Here is an 18,887-nt window from a genome sequence, read left to right on the forward strand (position 1 = left end):
GAAAGGGGAGGAGGTGGCAGCATTATCTTCCCATCCTTTCTGTTGTTCAGCTCACCACCCTTCCCTACCACTTCTCCAGCCAGTGGAACACATGTGATGCATTAGGAAATCAGCCAAAGGTGCTGTGGGAATGGATGCACAAAGCTGCCTTACCCCATCTCAGCCAGGGAAATTCCCCACTTGTTGCCTCAGAGCAGCTGCTATTGTTTGGGACAAATACTGGATGGTGCAGTTGACCAGGATGCTCTGGAGTGAGCTTTTGTCTTCTTCCTCCGTTCTTGTAAGGGAATGCTGCCAGGAAAGCACCATAAGGGACCCCCCCAGGCCTCTCTGGACCTTGCCTGATTTCCTCAGCAGTCCTGGGCTGGATTGCTCTGTTTCTTCTGAATCTTTGCCACTCACCTTCTGGCAGGGCATCAACCCTGCTGCAAACCCATGGGGCTATTTCAAGGACACCTTCACAAGGGACAGGAGACATTTCCAGGCTGCCCAAAGAAGGAATGACAGATGCTGCAGGGTGGTGTGGGATGGTGCAGCCAGGGCTGTAGCTGGGAGCAAAGGGAAGGGCAGAAACATGTGATCTGCACTTTTTTGTTTGTTCTGTTATTTAAAAATAAAACTATTTGTTATAAAAAGATGTTTGTAAAATGTTACTGGGTGGCTACGTGATAGCTCCAGCTGGCCCTGCAGCCATGCCTGGGGCTGGGATAGGGGATTTGGGACTGGGGCTGGAGTAGGTGCCATCCTGCCCTGAACCCTTCGAGCAGCACCTGCCCCAGGGAGCAGCTGTGTCTGTGCCCAGTGCAGGGCTGGCACCTCAGAGCGGGCTGCCCTGAGCCAGGGGGCAGGGATGGGGGGATGTCAGGGCTCAGCTTTGAGGGCTTCTAGTTTGAATCAAGAATAGCGTGGCTGTCAGGACTAGGGATGTCATTGTCCCTCTGCACTTGTGAGGCCTCACATCGAGTCCTGTGTCCAGTTCTGGGCCCCTCACTCCAAAAGAGGTGCTGGAGCATGTCTGGAGAAGGGCAATGGAGCTGGTGCAGGGTCTGGAGCGCAAGTTGTATGAGGAGTGGCTGAGGGAGCTGGGGCTGTTTAGTCTGGAGAAGAGGAGGCTCAGGGCAGACCTTGTCACTGTCTACACCTCCCTCAAAGGAGGCTGCAGCCAGGTGGGGATCGGCCTCTTCTCCCAGGCACCCAGCGACAGGACAAGAGGGTATAACCTCAAGCTGTGCCAGGGGCCTTAGGTTGGATGGCAGGAGGAATTTCTCCACAGAAAGGGTGATTAGACATTGGAATAGGCCAGGAAGCTGGTGGAGTCACCGTCCCTGGAGGTGTTTAAGGAAAGACTGGTCATGGCACTCAGTGCCACGGTCTAGTTGAGACGGTGGTGTTCGGTCATAGGCTGGGCTCGATGATCTCAGGTCTCTTCCAACTTGATTGATTCCGTGATCCTTTGGTCGCGGCCCCCTCCCCGCCCCGCCCGCCGCGGTCCCTCCGGAGCGGCAGGGGCGCTGTGGGGCGCCGAGCGCCCCCGCTGGGCGGGGGTTGCGCCGCCGCTGCCGCCGCCGGGAGCGGAGCCGAGGGGAGCCGGCCGAGACCGGGCCGGGCCGGGGCCGGGCCGCAGGTGGGTAGCGAGGCCGGGGCGGACGCGGAGGGCGGGCCGGGCCGCGGGCGGCAGCTGCCCCGCTCGGCGAGGGCGGACGAGGGCCGCCGCCGCGCTGCCGGCCCGCTCGCTGCGAACGTGGCCGCCGGGCAGGGAGGCGGCGCCGGGGCCACGCTCGCCCCGCACCCGGCCGGGCGCTGCCTCTCCCGCGGGCCGCCGGAGCCTCGGGCAGAGAAGCCCCGGAGCGGCAGGCGTAGGGCTCTCCCCGCCGGGAGCCCCGGGCCGTGCCCGCCGCGGAGGGTGCCCCACGTCCGGCGGGGAGCGGAGCCCGGTGCCTCTGCTCGTGGCCCCTGGGCACAGGCGGCGGTCGGCCCTGGGGGGACAGTGGCAGGCACCCCCTGCGAGCCGGCTGCGTGCAGGGACAGGGAGCAGACACGAGATCCCGAGGTATTAGCATGGACGTGTCAGCTCCAAGCTTGCATTTGACCTCAGCCCTTGCAGGCGCTGGAGGGGCGCTCTGGAGTATCAGGGCTGTAGGCAGAGATCTTTTTCAGACCCGGGACCCAAATGGTGCATCCCAGGCAGAGGGCTGGGTGCCAGCCCGGCTCTGAAGCGGTGCATTTGAGAGCTGCCCTTGCAGTGCCCAGGGGAGCAGCTCGTGGGTTATTCCGCAGGCCCCAGACTAAGGGTCCTTTCATGCCTCAGCACGTCGCCTGCTCAGCCGCCCCCCTTTCTACCTGTAACACTGGCGTCCCTGTTCCTTCCCAGCCTCGGCAGAGAGGGCAGGGCCTGCTGCACTGAGTCAGCTCTCGGGGCCTGGGAATTGCTAGCACAGGCATAGAGAACCATTGTCCCTCTATAGCCTCCTCTTCACGGTCGCTGTGGGAGAGCAGAGCTGATTCTCCTCCCATGGCAGCGCTGCAGGAGCTGGCGGGGTAACAGCAGGCGCAATCGTGCTGAACGGAGCTTGCAGTCCCTGTCAAGTTGCAAATGTGGCAACAGACCCTGTCGTTTATATCTGACTTCTGCAAAAGTGAGTGGCGTTTCTGCACCCCACCATCAGCCAGGGTTACTTAATACAGGCAAACCCAGGAGCACACGGGCAACTTCAGCCGCAGGTGCCAGCCCCGAGCCCTGTTTTTACATCCCACAGCACCTGTACAGCCTGTGATGATGCCCCTGCAGCAGGAGGGATGGAGTGGAGGTGTCAAACTGTCTTTTCTGGTGAAGCGGGGGGAGGGTGGGGGAGAGAGAGGAATAGCAAGCAGGCAAAGAAACCCATCCCTAGCCATTTGCACTTCTCCCTGGGCTGGGAATTTCTGTGTACTTTAAGTCACAGAAGGGAGATTTCTGGGTGAAACACAGCCTCAGCTTTGGTCAGGTTATTGAACTCCAAGGGCCTGGCCATAACAGCTGAGGATGAGAAAAGTCCCTGAGGTCTTTTCCAAGGGGACAAGAGGTTGGTGGGAGTGCATGCTCGTGAAATGGCAGGGGACTTTCTTGCCTTTAAAGCCCTTAAGTTTGTAAATCTCTGAGTTTCATGTGAGGGCTACTAGAGGTCACAGCTGTACAATATTGGGGCCAGGTACACCCCTAAATGTTTCTAGGGGAGGAGGAATTAACATCTCTATTCCTTTTCTGGTGTGTGTTTATGTAGCCAGCCCTCAGCACCCTCACCTGGCCCCCAAGGCAACTGGGAGGCTTTCTCCACTGAGGAAACTGGGGCAAGGATGTAGCATGGATCAGGGAAGCCTTCTGCCCCGATGCAGGAAGCTGCAGGTTGCTGTGTGAGGGAAGGATGCAGGTGGCCTTGGGTGTAGGAAGTTCTTGCCTGGTTGCTCATTCTGTTGAGTACCTGGTGCCCTTGAATACTGCATGTTTGCCTCTGTGAGGGAGAGGACAGTGAAGGGAAGAACTCCTTCAAGGACTGACTATTAAAGCTGTTTTAAAGCTGGATAGATCACTTCCTACAGCTATAGCTGAAGAATATCAGCTATACCTCACTGGATAGTCCTGGTAAAATCCCAACCAGACAGCTGCTTTCCTGTTCCTTTCCAGCCTTGCTTTCTGGCTGTGTTTTGCCAAGCGGGTGAACCCTGGTAATTTCGTCTGAGCTGTGGGGAATGCCTTGGCACACTTCCAAAGCTGCATGGGGAAGTGGGGGAGGCTGGCAGCTCAAATCCCCGCCTCTCTTCCACTCACCTGGTGTAGCTGGAGGGGAAAGCTCTGAACTGTTTGCTTCCAGAGGAAGGCTGCTCATGGCCACAGGCTAGAAACATGAGCTTCTAGGTAGGAGTCAATTTTTCCATTCAGTGACCTTTTCCTTTTCCACCCAAAAGCTGTGCTAAAGTTTAACTTGCAAAGGTGAGGTGTGAGGTGCTCCTTGCATTTGGAGTAAGAGTGTAGTCAAAACCAGATGTTTACTGCAGTGTTCTCTCTTATCCTGGGAATCCAAGGTTCTAAGTCCATATGTTCCAGAGCAACCACCTTTAACAGAAGCAAACATAGATGTCTGGCCTGTGCTCTTCAGCTCCAGAGGAGTTTTCCTACTCCATGTGCTGCCAGCATCACAGTTGTGGCTGCGGTAGGGTCTGGGTGGCAGTATTACAGGTGGTGAGGAGCAGGCTGGGTGGTGGGTGTTACAGGCATGTGGAGTGCAGCTGCCCATGTACCAATAGCCCACCACCTGCCTCTTCCTCTCTCCGCAGATTTTGCCTTCCCTTCATGCTGGCTTCCCTCCCTGCAATGGCTGCTGGTGAAGAGATCACCCCTGCCCTGCAGGACTCGTGGGGGGACTTCTGGCTCTTCCGTTTCTTTGTTAATGCTGCTGGCTATGCGAGTATTGTGGTGCCAGGATTCCTCCTCATCCAGTACTTCAAGAGAAGGAACTACTTGGAGACAGGTAGGAGCAGGAGCTTCCCTTCTACATCCTGCATCCCTTGGAGCTCTCTGCCCCCACCTCGGTCTACCCCACTCAGGTTGTTTCCCCAACCTGCTTTGTCAGGCTTGAGCCAATCACAGAGCTGTGTCCCCATGCTGTCTAGGTGCTATCCTGAAACAAATTTTTCTGAGGCCCCCACGCCAGCAGATCTGGAGGCTAGTGAGGAGGGAGGCCTCACCTCTCTGGCTGGTGCAGCTTGTGGTGCCCAGGCTTTGGCTAATTGTGTCTCTATCTTCTCTTACCCTGTTGAGGCCGAGGCATTTGCTTCCCTGTCATCAAATCATGCGTGTTTGGCTCTGAGGTGAAGTCTGTACACCAGGACGATGGCTCCCTGCCACCCCGGGCAGAGCCCACGGAGTCCTCCACAGCCCGACAGGTCTTAAAGCTGCTCTTCTGTGCTGCTGGCCTACAGGTAGGGGTCCTGTGCATGTGTGGCTGTCCCATTCTGGAAGGAGGAGGTGGCCAGTGGGTTAGTGACTGTCAGTTCCTTGAAAACCAAGGATGCAGTGCTGTCCTTGATCAAGGCAGGGTTGGAGGCTGGGACAGCCTCTCAGCCAGGATAGCACGCCTCTAAGGGCTGCAGAAGTCCATTTAGCTTTTGTCATTTGGGTTGGAGCGTCCTGTCTGTCTGATCACAGTCCTCTAAAGCCATGGATAGGGAAAACTCTGAAAATTCTGTGATTCAGCAGATTGTTAAAGTTGCTTTTGTTCTGGCCCTGATGTGAGATCAGCAGATAGTTTGAGCCCTCTTATCTCCCAAGCTCTCCCTTGGGTCAGTGTCTGGGGCTGATGCGTTCTGCCTTGATGAATTGGAGTACTGGAGAGAAAATACTGAATTCAGCTACAGATAAACAGGAATTTAAAATCTTAGATTCCCTAAGTCTCAGCTACACCCTGAGCATCATTAGGAAGGGCAGCTTTTTGGGTCTATGAGGACAAAAAATAGCAATGTGGGCACTGAGATGGCAAAACCTAGGTGTCCTGCAGCCAGGAAAACACTCACTCTCTGGCCTACTCCCCCAGCCCATTCAGACTTGCTGTGGGCCACCAAATTCTTCCATCTCCCTGTGTCGTAGTTTTTTGGGAGATGTGTAGTGATAGGAAGCCTGTGTTACTTCTGTGAGGGGCTTGGTGTTGCTGCACCAAAAGTAGTGGGGATGGAAACCAGGACAGTGATCATCCCTCGTGGACAATTTTGTCTGCTGGGTTTGAAACTAGAATTGATTTGGATGTAAAATCTAAGGCTGGGGAGTTGGAAGTGAAAACCAATGCAGAGGCCACTGGGAAAACTGCCAGGACCTGCCGCAGGGAGCTGGCACAAAACCACAGCTGTGTATCAGTAACATTCCCTGATTCTGTCAGTCTGGTTCCACAGGCTTAAAGTAGCTCAAAGAGTAACTGCTCGCTCTCCCCAGGATGTTTGCATTGTGGACTTTTCTCCCCTGTACACTGAGCAGGTTTTGTTTGGAACAGGATGTTCCTGGTTGTAACCACATGGGACAGCGGGTTCCCTCAGACGGGTGGAGTGGGGGGTGGTCGCATCTCCCAGTGTCTCAGGGAAGCATCGCCATGCAGGGAATGATGCAACACTGGGGAAAGGAAGGATCTCCTGGGCTCAGTTCTTCCTGTTGTTGCTGGCAGCTGCTGTTGTGGGTCCTGACTCTCCCTGCGCTCCTGCTGCTTTACAGGCCTCCTACCTCACATGGGGTGTCCTCCAGGAGCGTGTGATGACGAGAACATATGGTGCCACTGATACAGACCCTGGTGAGAAGTTCAAGGACTCCCAGTTCCTAGTGTTCATGAACCGCATCCTGGCCTTCACAGTGGCTGGTCTGTACTGCGCCCTGACCAAGCAGCCACGCCATGGGGCTCCTATGTACAAATACTCCTTTGCCTCCCTCTCCAACATCCTCAGCAGCTGGTGTCAGTATGAGGCACTCAAATACATCAGCTTCCCCACCCAAGTGCTGGCCAAGGCCTCCAAAGTGATCCCAGTGATGATGATGGGCAAACTGGTGTCACGCAAGAGTTACGAGTACTGGGAGTACCTGACTGCCGCCCTCATCTCCGTGGGGGTCAGCATGTTCCTGCTCTCCAGCGCTCCTAACAGGACGGTGTCCACTGTCACCACTTTCTCTGGCATAGTGCTCCTGGCTGGCTACATAATCTTCGACAGCTTCACCTCCAACTGGCAGGACGCTCTCTTCACCTACAAGATGTCTCCTGTGCAGATGATGTTTGGCGTCAATGTCTTCTCCTGCCTTTTCACCGTGGGCTCGCTCTTGGAGCAGGGTGCCTTGCTGGAGTCGCTGCACTTCATGGCCCGCCACTCAGAGTTCACCGCCCACGCCATGCTGCTCTCCGTGTGCTCTGCCTGCGGCCAGCTCTTCATCTTCTACACCATCAACCAGTTCGGGGCAGCTGTCTTCACCATCATCATGACACTCCGACAGGCCTTTGCCATCCTCCTCTCCTGCCTCATCTACGGGCACACTGTCACTGTTGTGGGTGGGCTGGGCATAGCTGTTGTCTTCATGGCCCTCTTTCTCCGTGTCTACGCCCGCAGCCGCATGAAGAAGCGCAGCAAGAAGCTCCCGCCAGGCGAGACCCCTGTACAAAAGGTCTAAGGAAGCTGAGGCCATGGCATTTAAGCCATGCCAGCTGTCCTGCCTCCACTCGACAGTGTTCGCTTGATTTCTCAAAACCCACTGAGGAGAAGAGTGGGGTATGGATGGGCAAGACCAGTGACTCAGTTTTCCACCTGCTTTTCCTGGGAAAGGGGCTGGAACAAGCCCAGGAAATGCTCTGGGCTGATGCAGCTCCAAACCTTTCCATTTGCCTTAATAGGTCAAAGACTTAAGCCAAGGCACAGGCCTGGGGGCACACCAGCATGGGGCTGCTGGTATTCCTGCCCCACCTCTGTCTTGTGGCTTCTCCCCAAAGTCACTGATGAACAAGGGAACTCTTCCCTGGTACTGTCTTGCCTCTGGCTAATGCTCCTCCATTTCTGTTAGTACTACAGAGCTTGGCAGGAGGAAAGGGCAAGCAAAACACTAGGTTTCTTTTTGAAACACCTCTTAAGTGAGGCAAGTCCCAAGCTGAGCCCATCGAAGGGTGGGGAGTGCTCTTCCTCCATTCCAGGAGGGGCTCTGGGTAGTACAGGCACAGCTAAGGGAAGGACTCCCAGCCTATCCTACCCCAGGCCTGGGATCTGCTGTGGGAGGGCACCGCAGTGAAAGCCAGTACCTCCCTGTTTGGTTTTATCAATTCTTCACCCCTGCTCCAAGACACTTTTCTTTGCTCCCCTCAGCCCAGGCTGATTTTTATGCAGAACCTGAGCTGGCCAGTACAGTTCCCAAGGCTTGCCAAGTCCTTCGAGGTTGCTTTTTGGTTTCATCTGCTGCTGTTACAGGCCAAAGGCTGCGCTGCCCAGAAGCCCCAGCACCACCTCGGGGTCCCTCAGTGCCATGGTTTCTGGGCTTTGCAGTTGCCATTCAGACAAGCACAAACAACCCCTCTTTTTCCTGCCATCTGGAGGCACTGGCCCTGGTTTTCCCAGGGGCTGGACAGAGTCTATGCCTGGAGGGTTGGGACATGGGGCAGAGCCCGCTTGCGGTGCCTTGTTCCTGCTCCGCAGACAGCAGGGGATGGAGCAGTGAAAGCTGTTCTTCGCCAGAAGCCTGGGTTTTATTTGTCAATCCTTTTCTCGTCAACACAACCTGACTGACAAACCAGCAGGTTTTGGTACTTTTGCAAGGCAACTTTTTTTCTCTTTTTATTTTATTAAATTAAAAATATGCTGCATATAGTGCCATGGGCGTAAATGTGGGGTTTTTTTGGCTGGTTGGGGTTTTTTCCATGTACCTGGAAGGAGGGGAGAGACTTTGAACTCTTTCTGTGTCCCTAGTCTCTCTGGGACAGGAAAGTTGTCTTTCCATACACAGGTGACTCTCTGTGTTTGCCAAGGCTGGTCTCAACCAGGGTTGCATTCAGAGCTGCAACACCTGACAGGAGATTCTTGCACACACAACTGGGGAGGCACAGCCAGGTTTGGAATGCTGCTTATGCTGGTGGGCAGGTGGAGGAGCCATTAGCCTGAGCCTAGTTTGGCTCCTGGGTTCCCTGCATGGTGCAACTTAAGGAAGGTCCAGTGGGTGTTGCCACAGAGAGGTGATGCAGAGGCCTGCTGAGCACCTGGCAGCCAGGGCCACCAGTGCTGTAGCACTTTGTGGGGTGTAGCTGCAGCAGCCAGGGCCAGGAGAGGCTGGAGGTGTGGATGGTCCATCCTACTGGTACATGCGGGAGGCCTGGTGAAAAATGGTGTAGGCTAGGGTGAGTCTGGGGTCAGAGACAGGACTGGGGCCTAAGAGGGCTAGGGAAAGGGGAGACTCAGGTGAGGGTCACAAGAGAAACAGAGGAGGAGACTAGGAACAGTAGTGACTTAGCTGAGCCTGCAGGCATACCAGAGCTGGTGCTGAGCACAGCCCAGGCTTCCGAGCACTTGGCTCTCCAGCAGTTTTACTGTGCTCCTTTTCTAGCTCTGAGCTTTTGGAAGTGCCTGTGCAACCTCACAGCTTTTCATCCTGCCCTACAAATTGGCCCAAATGTCTGCAGCCACCATCTGCTGACAGACTGAAAATGGAATGAGATTTCCTTTGATTAAAAAAACCTGAAACAACAGAAACCCACATTGCCAGGTTAGGAATAGGATACAATGGGATAACCTTTCTAATTTAAATGTAGATTTTAAAAAAACATTAGTGGAAGAAGAAAATCCCAAACATTAAAAGTTAATTTTTATTAATTCAGCATTTAGCAACACCTTCCTATCCAGAGAGAAATCCTACTTTTAAACCATTTGCTTGCTCAGCTCCAGCACTGCCTTCGCAGGCTGCACCCACACAGCTGCCACACTGGGAGCACAGTCAGTGTTTTGGTGTGCAGCAAGGGATTCCAGCAGGCTCTGCCTCCTTGTTGGAAGATGGATACTGGCTAAAGCCCATTCTACTTTGTGCCTGTGGCAGCTGGCATGCAGGCAGCAAGAGAACTCGGTGTCACTTTTCCCTGACAAACCCCAAGAGCCATTGTGGCCAGGGCTGACAAACCTCACAGGGTGTGAGCTCAGTGCAAGGGGCAGCTCAATCAGAGGTGATGTCCCAGGCTTGTCATCTGGGACACAGATGGAAAGAAGCCAGATACTGCCAACCACCCAATGGCTGCAGAAGGCCAGAAAGGGCAGGCTGGAGGGTGGGAGGAAAGGAGCTGAGTCTTTGGCCAATAGCTGAAGAGAGACAGCTTTGACTACAGTCCTGAGCTGTCACTCCACACCCTGCTCCACGCTGCCATGAACAGGCAGATGGCTCCTGCCACAGTCCTGCCCCAGAGGTGCTCAGATCAAACCAGGCCCTGGCACAGCTCACCCAGCTGACCCATACAGAGTGGAAGTTTGCTCCCAGGCTGTGGGGCACGCAGCACTGCAGGTGGAGAACTACTGCTCATTGGAGATGACCCCACCTGCACAGCAGGTCATGTGTTCCTTCCACCCACTTCATCTTGCCGTGGAAGAGGTAAAGATCACCTAAGGCAGGGCTCAGAAAAGCAGTCAGGGCACAGGAGAGACCAACAGTCCAATGCCCTCAGGCACAGGCTGAGACAGTTTCCTCATTAGAGTAGGCATGAAACACAAGGGACCCCGCCATGTAAATCATCAATTCTTTAATTCCAGTAGAACAAAAAACAAGAAAAATAATCAACCAAAACCCAGCCAAAATACATTATGCTATCCTGGGGCTTCAAGGAGGCAGCAGCTCAGAGGAAGGGCTCTCCCACCCCAATGGAATAAGGACAGTGTTTGATGCCTACTGGTAACATGGGACACTCCATGAGGGGGAGAGGAGAAGCCTGATGCCTCCTCACACCTCCGCTCCCCATCAGCTGTTCCTACACAAGCAGAAAGACACAGAACAGACAGGCCTCAGGCTACCTGAATCACTACTAACAAACAGGGAATCATGCCCTCCTGCACCCTGCCAAAAACAACCCCAACCAAACAGAGCCAAAAAAATAAGACACCACCAAGGAGTCAGTAGCAGCTGGTGGGAGCAGACCATCTTCTAAGCAGACATGATACAGAGGTCTGGCAGGTGAAGGAAGAGCCTTCCTCCTTTAGTCTACCTCTTCCATGCGGGACGCATCTTCATCTCCCTCCAGAGGGGGAATTTCCTCAGGGACAGCTGCACTGGGCTCCTCTGCAGTCATCTCATCTTCATCAATGCCTGGGAGAGGGGAGGAAAGGAAGAGGTAAGGCCTCCAAATGACACCTGATCCCAGATGTCCAGCCTCTCCCTGAATAAACCTGGCTCCTGCCCCCAGCCTGAAGAATTGGGCTATTAGCATCCAGTAGTTCACAGAATCATAGAATATTCTGATTTGGAAGGGACCCACAAGGATTGCTGAAGCCCAGCTCCTGGCTCTACACATGACAGCTCCAAAGAATCACACCCTGTGCCTCAGAGTGTTGTCCAAACTGTGACCATTTCTCTGGGGAGTCTGTTCCTTGGCCAGCCACTCTCTGGGTAAGAAACCTTTTCCTAATATCCAACCTAAACCTCTCCTGACACAGTTTCATGACATTCCCTCAGGTCCTGTCACTGGTCACCAGAGAAGATACCAATGCAGGCCCCTCTGCTTCCCCTTGTGAGGAAGCTGTATGCTGCTGTGAGGTCACCCCTCAGTCTCCTTTCCTCCAGGCTGAAAACTTAATAGAATGCAAGTCAACATTGTTACAAGTTATTGTCAACTCCAGCATTAATCCTGTATCAGTAGCATCTTCCCAGTAACATCTACACTAGTATATGGATACTACCTGTGCCATTAGAGTGCACTCCTTAGCCAGTAGAGATTAACTACAAAAGACTTGTCACCCAGCACCACAAAACCCTGGAGTTTAAGCCAGGAGAACGTGGTTTAAGCCATGAACATTTCTCTAGGAAAAAAATGCAGTAAATCCTGTCAAGTCACAACTAAATCAGTTGCAAGACTCGTAGAGCTCATCAGTTTCCAACACTGCAGGTTGCTGTTTCAGTGTACTCTGAACAGAAAATTGCACCATCATACAGCCCCCTTACCTGCAATTTGACTAATAGAAGACCCTACTCCTACTGAGACTAGACAACACAGAGTTACTTAGTTGTGCCAAGCCACAGCACCTTCTGACTTGTATTTGTAGCTAAATAGTGAATTTGGAGGAAAAGGCTGTGTGCAAGCACAAGCTGTTTCAGCAGATGGGTCACATCACTCATGACAGACATTTCACACTTACTCTGAAGGAATAAAAAGCCTCAGCTTGTCATCTGAGCATCCTGGTGGTGGCTCCTGGTGTTGTGGAAGACAGGGCAGTCCACCCAGAGCCCTGAGCCCTCCTGAAATACCTTGTTCCACGTTTACACTTTCTCCTGGCCACCTTATGTACAGAGCCACTTCGGCACATCACACCAGCATGGCTCACTTACTGGCCTCGCCCTGCCCCAAGACATTAGCCTGACCAGTTAACCTGGTTTTCAGGCCTACTCCAAGCTTGAGAGGTTGCAGATACTCACCAAGCCCGAGTTTGATCATCCTGTAGATGCGGTTGGAGTGGGTCTGGGGATCTTCCAAGGAGAAGCCAGAGGACAGCAGAGCAGTCTCAAAGAGTAGCACCACCAGATCTTTAACAGCTTTGTCATTCTTGTCAGCATCAGCCTTCTGGCGAAGGGTTTCCACAATTGGGTGGTCAGGGTTGATCTCCAGGTGCTTCTTGGCCATCATATAGCCCATGGTAGAGTTGTCCCGCAGTGCCTGAGCCTTCATGATGCGCTCCATGTTGGCTGTCCAACCGTAGGTGCTGGTGACGATGCAGCAGGGAGACGAGACCAACCGGTTTGAAACGGTGACCTACCAACACAGCCAAGGGTTAGCTGAGCAAGGCTCCCATAAGCCCTGGACTGGGCCCAGCCACAGCACACTACAGCCCAAGTCTTTGCCCCTGGTTCACCTGGGGACACCCTGAAGCAAGCAGAGATGCTCCAAGCAGCTCCAGGACTGCTGCACAGACTAATCTGGACAGCTCAGCCAGCACTTAGAGCACCCACTGCATGTTTCCCACACTTACCCTCTCCCATTAATGCACGTATTTGGGTCAGTGCCCCTCGCCTGCAGCCTGGCTGCTTAGAGCAAGATGGTGCATGCTGGGACCTCCAGTCTCCTTTAGCGGCTCCTCTGCAGGAGATGAGAGGCATGCATTGAGCGGGGGCCCTCACCTGCAGCACGGAGGGCCCAGCCCTCCTCCCTCCAGCCCAGGGCTAAGCTCCCTGCCCATCTCACCTTCTCCACCTTCTTGTCCAGGATCTCCTTCATAAGTTTGCAGAGGTTCTCAAACTTGGCCTTGCTCTCCTCCATCTTCTTTTTCTCCTCCTCGTCCTCAGGCAGCTCCAGCCCCTCTTTGGTGACTGATACCAGGGTCTTGCCATCAAACTCCTTGAGCTGCTGCACGCAATACTCATCAATGGGCTCTGTCATGTATACCACCTCAAAGCCACGCTTCCGCACACGCTCCACAAAGGCCGAGTTAGCAACCTGCTCCTTACTCTCCCCTGTGTTTGTGGAGGGTAGAAATGAAACATCGCCAAGATGTAAGAGCTGGTTACAGCAGGACAAACAGCACCAGTCACCTGGGACCCCTAACATAAAACTGGCAGCAGCCACGGTTCTAGGCCTGGTGGCCTTTCCCCAGCCCCCAGGAATGAGCTGTAATTCAGCAGGGATGGCCTGCTGAAGGCAGCAGGAAAAGTTTTAAATTAGGGTTTGTACGCAGGTTACCTGCCTCTACTTTGCTAGGGCTGAGAGAAGCTGTGGCTCACCTGTGATATAGTAGATACTCTTCTGGTTCTCCTTCATACGGGACACGTACTCTGAAAGCGAAGTCACCTCATCGCCTGACTGGGACGTGTGGTACCGCAGCAGCTCCGAGAGGCGTTTTCGGTTGGTGGAGTCCTCATGGATGCCCAGCTGGGGGCAGAAGAGATGCATGAAGTCTTCAGGATAGGACTTGGATGCACTTGGCCACCCCTAAGGCACAGCCATCTGCCCACCTCCTGATCATTTTGGCCTAGGGCAGCCAGCGGGGACAGCTGCCCGCAAAGGCACTCGGAGGCATTCGTAAGACCCACTCCCTTTATCCTAACATCCATGCAGAGGAAACACAGCATAGGAACAAGATTGCTCCTCAGGCATGTGGATCATGGGCCCTTCCCTCCTCCAGGTGTAGGGTGCCCAGCTCACCTTCAGATTCTTGGAAAAAGCTTCGTAAAATTTCTTGTAGTTCTCTTTGTCCTCTGCCAGCTCAGAGAAGAGCTCCAAGCACTTCTTCACAATGTTTTTGCGGATCACTTTGAGGATCTTGCTCTGCTGGAGCATCTCACGAGAAATGTTCAGAGGCAGGTCCTCTGAGTCCACAACACCCCGGATGAAATCTGAGTAGGGGGAATGAAAACGGGCGTCAGGTTAAGGATTCTGAGCTTATACACAGCAAGAAAAGAGCTAAAACACTGACTGCTATGCACCACACCAGCTAGTGCCTCATCCAGTCCCTTTGTACTGGAAGTGGTACCACAGGCTGTGGGGATGCCAGCTCTGCGCTGGGAGGCTGAGGCAGGGGGCTCTTACTCAGGTATTCAGGGATGAGCTCGTCACAGCTGTCCATGATGAAGACACGCCTCACATACAGCTTAATGTTGTTCTTCTTCTTCTTGTTCTCAAAGAGGTCAAAAGGGGCACGGCGCGGGATGAAAAGCAGAGCCCTGAACTCCAGCTGCCCTTCCACAGAGAAGTGCTGTGGAGATGGGAAAATACAACAGCTGCTGGGGTGCTTCACTTCTACCCCTTTCCCCAGTTCCCACTGTAGGGACGCTGAAAGGCCATTCCTCCGCACTGGGGCTGGCAAGGGGGCACAGCAGCATCTCTAGCATCCAAGCAGCCTGTATTTCCTCCTGCTCAGGCCCACTATCCCCTATGTGCCAAGGTTCTCTGGCATCCAGCAGGCTCGGACTGAGAAGCCACTACTTCTCTGAGATCCCACACCCTCCTGTCTTGCTTATGGACTGGCACTGCCAATCCTTCCACCTGCATGGGAGCCACAGTGCAGGCTGCTCCATCACCGAGTGGCCTGAGAGTGCTCAGTCCCACAGAGGCAAAACCATGTGGTGACTCTAGATAAGGGCTGGAAAGGGGCCCTCTGCCTCTCCCTGGAAGGCAGGGTAGCCCAGCACGCACCTTGACAGCTAAGTGGTCCTCCCAGTCATTGGTGAGGCTCTTGTAGAACTCGCCATACTCCTCCTGGGTGATGTCATCAGGGTTGCGGGTCCAAATTGGTTTGGTCTTGTTCAGCTCCTCCTGGTCAATATATTTCTCCTTGATTTTCTTCGTCTTTTTCTTCTTGCCTTTGCTTCCTTCCTCCTCCTCATCAGAGCCCACATCCTCAATTTTGGGTTTCTCTTCATCTTTGGACACTGACTCTTCCTCCTTCTCATCTTTCTCCTCCTCTGCCTCATCATCACTGATCTCTTTCTCACGTTCCTTCTCCAGCTGTGGAGAAAGAAACAAGCAATAGTCAGGTTTAGCCCAAAGTTACAAAGAATCCTTTTGCTCCAGGTGAGAAAAATGGTGTCCTCCAAGGCCAAACAAATGCATCATCTGGAATCAAAGCTTCTCTTGGTAGCAGTCCTCAAAAGCCCCTCATCATGCAACCAAAAGCTGTGTCTGAGAAGAGACAAGCAGCAAGAAACCCTCCTTTTTCCATGGCTGGTTTAAGATGATCCTCAGCTGCAGAGACCAAAGGCCTTTAGTGTGGCTGGATACCCACCTCCTCAACCTCCAGTAAGCCCCCAGCCTCAAATCCTTTGGCCACAGAAGCGAGAGCACCACTGCTCAGTACCCAACACCCAGGAACTATAGAATAGACCAGAAGGGATTGTACACCGGGCCTTTTCTGTGCTTGTGTTCCCAGCACCACCCACCCCTGCCTCCAGCTTTCCAGCTGGTCCCCACAGTCCTATCCTTACGTACATAGAGCGTGATGGGGTAGCCAATGAACTGGGAGTGCTTCTTCACCACCTCTTTCACACGACGCTCCTCCAAGTACTCAGTCTGGTCCTCCTTCAAGTACAGGATCACTTTGGTGCCACGTCCAATGGGCTCACCTGCAGTGTGGGGAGAGAAACATCAGTGTTCCAGGGCAGACAGCAAGCAGGGCCAGCTCCTTGAGCCTAAACATTACAGGATACCCAGCATTAACCAGTGTGACTGACAATGCAGCACGGCTCTAGGGAGCACCAGCAAAAGGGGTGCCTCTGGAAAACATGCTTGGTTTTTTGTACAATACGCACCATGGTCAGTTCGGACAGTGAATGAGCCCCCAGCTGATGACTCCCAAGCATACTGCTCATCATCATTGTGCTTGGTAATGACAACCACCTTCTCAGCCACCAGATAGGCAGAATAGAAACCCACACCGAACTGCCCGATCATGGAGATGTCTGCACCAGCCTGTGAAAGCAGAGAGCAACTGCTAAGACCAGTGTGGACATAGAAAATGCCTGTGACTGATTCACAGCAGCAAAGAACTGGGTCAAGCACATGGAGAAGAACATGCAAGTGCCAACAGGCAACCAGCTCTACCCTCAGCTCCTCCCTGCTGCTGGAAAGGTCGGGGAAGCACACTTGGGTAGGCAAACAGTTCCCACAGCAAACAAGGCAGCGGGGCCTTTTAATTATTTATTTATTATTATTATTTGTATGTTCAGCGCCAGCCTGTAACTCAGGCCCCAAGGAACCCATGCAGCCAAAAGCAACCCACCTGCAGAGCTTCCATGAAGGCTTTGGTCCCGGATTTGGCAATGGTGCCCAAATTGTTGATGAGGTCTGCTTTTGTCATCCCTATGCCAGTGTCCACCAGGGTTAGTGTGCGGTCCCGGGGGCTGGGGATGATGTCAATCTTCAGGTCTTTCCCACTGTCCAGCTTTGAGGGGTCGGTCAGGCTCTCATAGCGGATCTTATCCAGGGCCTAGGAGAGAGAGGGATGCTCGACACGGCCTCCCTACTCGACAGCCGCCTCCGTCCCTCCCCTGCAGAAGCCTTCCCGGAGAGCCAGGAATCGGCCTCTCCCCGGGCACCCCCGGCAGGGCACCAGCCCGACCCCGAGCCCCTCGGCACAGGAAGGAGCCCACTCCCGGCCCGGGCTCACGTCGGAGGCGTTGGAGATGAGCTCCCGCAGGAAGATCTCCTTATTGGAATAGAAAGTGTTGATAATGAGCGACATGAGCTGGGCGATCTCCGCCTGGAAGGCGAAGGTCTCCGCATCCTCCTCCTCGTGCTGCACTTTCTCGGGCATCTACAAGGCAAACACAGGCCTATTTTCAGCGCATTTTCAGGGCACGAGCACCAGGGAGGGGGCGGTGGGAGCATCAGGCCCAGGCCCACCCCCATCCCCCATTCCGCCCCTACCTTCCTGGGCGTGAGGGACCGGCAAAAGAGCTATACCCGCCACCGGCCGGCTTTTATAGGCACGGAGCGGGGAGGCTAATTGTATCCTTCCGCCTTAAAGGGGTCTTGGTCAGCGAACCACAGATGGAGGGTGTATGGGAGGCATCGGCATTGCCGTTTAGCGGCGGCCATGGCGGGGGCGGGCGTGCAATGAATGCTCGGCTTCATGCAGCTGCTGTGCGGTCACCAGCTGGGGCTCCCCGCCGCTCTTCGCCGCGACGCTCGGAGGGTCGCAGGACCGGGACCTCTGAGCGCCACGGCGAGGGGCGGCGAAGAGCCCCGGCGAGGAACTCTTTTCCGCGCCCCGTCGCGGAGGAATACAGCTACGGGCAGAAAAAGTACTTCCAGAGTATTCCACAGGGGTTACGGTGGCGCCTCTTCGGCTCCACGGCTGGGGCAGGGAACCGGGAATCCGCCCCAGCTTCCTCCTGCAGCTCCCCCCGAGGCCGGGAGCCGCGTAGGTGTGCCGGCCTGGGGCTGCGTGTAAGCGCAGCAGAGCAGAGAGGGGGCGGGGACAGAAGGTGTCCGGGCCCGAGTGTAGGGTAGGCCCGGGGCCCCGTTGTAAAGCCGTGTTTGGAGATGTTGTCTTTTCATTGTCCAAGGGAAATAATAAGATAAATCAATCTTAAGCCTTACCGTTCCAGTATCTGGAGTACTCTGTCCAGTTCTGAGCCCCTCAGTACAGGAGAGACATGGAAGCCCCTGGAGCTGGTCCAGGAGGGTAACAAATATTACTAAGGGACTGGAGCAACTCTCTTAAGAGGAAAGGCTGAGGGAGCTGGGCTTATTCAGCTCGAGATGACTGAGAGGGGAGCTCATCAGTGTCTATGAGTATCTCAAGGGAGGTGCCAAGAGGATGTTTCCAGGCTCTGCTTGGTGGTGCCCAGCAATAGGACAGGAGGCAATGGGCAGAAACTGATGCACAGGAAGTTCCACCTGAACACGAGGAAGAGCTTCTTTACTGTGTGGGTGACCCAGCACTGGAACAGATTGCCACAACAGAGAGGCTGTGGAGTCTCCCTCAGTGGAGATACTCGAGAACTGTTTGGACACAATCCTGTGCCATGTGCTCTAGGATGGCTCTGCATGAGCAGTGAGGTTGGACCAGGTGAGCCACTGTGGTCCCTTCCAACCTGACCCATTCCGTGATTCTTGTGTTGAGGCTGTGGGTACAAAAGTCCTGACCAGCAAAGGAAGCTGAATTGCGATGAGGGGACCCGAGCCCCCACATGGGTTTTGATGCCTAGTGGTGCAAGGAGGTGATGGCTGTGAATGATGTGGGACAGAGGGAGGGGGATTCCCACTGGCAGACAGGTGTAGTTCACCCCAAGAGCAGGAGGGGGCACTCCGGCTGTTCCCAGGCACAAGGAAAGCTCCCAGGTGCTGTGCTGCAGGTCACTGCACCACAAAATGTGAAGGTGCATCTGCTCTTTATCAGAGGTGTCGGTGGTTCCCTTGTGTACGTCGAGGGCAGCATCCCTGGGGTGCTGATGGATGAGAGACTGGCTATGAGTTCACCATGAGCACTCACAGCTCAGAAAGACAATCGTGTCCTGGGCTGCATCCAAAGCAGTGTGGCCAGCAGGGTAAGGGACGGTTTTCTGTCCCTCTGCTGTGCTCTGGTGAGACCCCACTGCAGTGCTGCATCCAGCTCCGGGGTCCCCAGCAGAGGAAGGACTTGGACCTGCTGGAGATAGTCCAGAGGAGGAACACCAACATGATCAGCGGGATGGAGCACCTCTCCTACAAGGAAAGAATTGGGATTGT

At 54.4% G+C, this 18,887-nt stretch overlaps 2 protein-coding genes across 3 annotated transcripts; one reads left to right on the top strand and one right to left on the bottom strand.

The window, feature by feature from the left end:
* The first annotated feature begins 1,028 nt into the window (after positions 1-1,028).
* On the top strand, positions 1,029-8,358 carry SLC35B2 (solute carrier family 35 member B2). Its single transcript, XM_039568577.1, has 5 exons — positions 1,029-1,037; positions 1,422-1,624; positions 4,312-4,505; positions 4,796-4,956; positions 6,233-8,358. Exons 1-5 carry the CDS (start codon positions 1,029-1,031, stop codon positions 7,169-7,171), a joined length of 1,506 nt encoding a protein of 501 aa, XP_039424511.1. The 3' UTR covers positions 7,172-8,358.
* A 1,884-nt stretch (positions 8,359-10,242) lies between these two features.
* On the bottom strand, positions 10,243-17,190 carry HSP90AB1 (heat shock protein 90 alpha family class B member 1). Of its 2 annotated transcripts, XR_002043777.1 has the most exons (13): positions 17,082-17,190; positions 16,822-16,968; positions 16,435-16,641; positions 15,965-16,124; positions 15,645-15,778; positions 14,853-15,164; positions 14,247-14,412; positions 13,863-14,053; positions 13,442-13,589; positions 12,906-13,174; positions 12,694-12,800; positions 12,143-12,476; positions 10,243-10,819 (listed from the first exon to the last, which is right to left on the bottom strand). XR_002043777.1 is itself a non-coding variant. In XM_010391792.2 (12 exons), the coding sequence occupies exons 2-12, from the start codon at positions 16,966-16,968 to the stop codon at positions 10,710-10,712; spliced, it is 2,178 nt and encodes a 725-aa protein (XP_010390094.1). In that variant the 5' UTR covers positions 17,082-17,189; the 3' UTR covers positions 10,243-10,709. The 2 variants fall into 2 exon arrangements, 1 of the variants encoding a protein (XP_010390094.1); XM_010391792.2 differs by lacking the exon at positions 12,694-12,800 and having other exon boundaries at positions 17,082-17,189.
* Between the last annotated feature and the right edge of the window lie 1,697 nt (positions 17,191-18,887).

Source organism: Corvus cornix, chromosome 3 (assembly GCF_000738735.6).
Source record: "Corvus cornix cornix isolate S_Up_H32 chromosome 3, ASM73873v5, whole genome shotgun sequence".
NCBI lineage: Eukaryota > Metazoa > Chordata > Aves > Passeriformes > Corvidae > Corvus > Corvus cornix.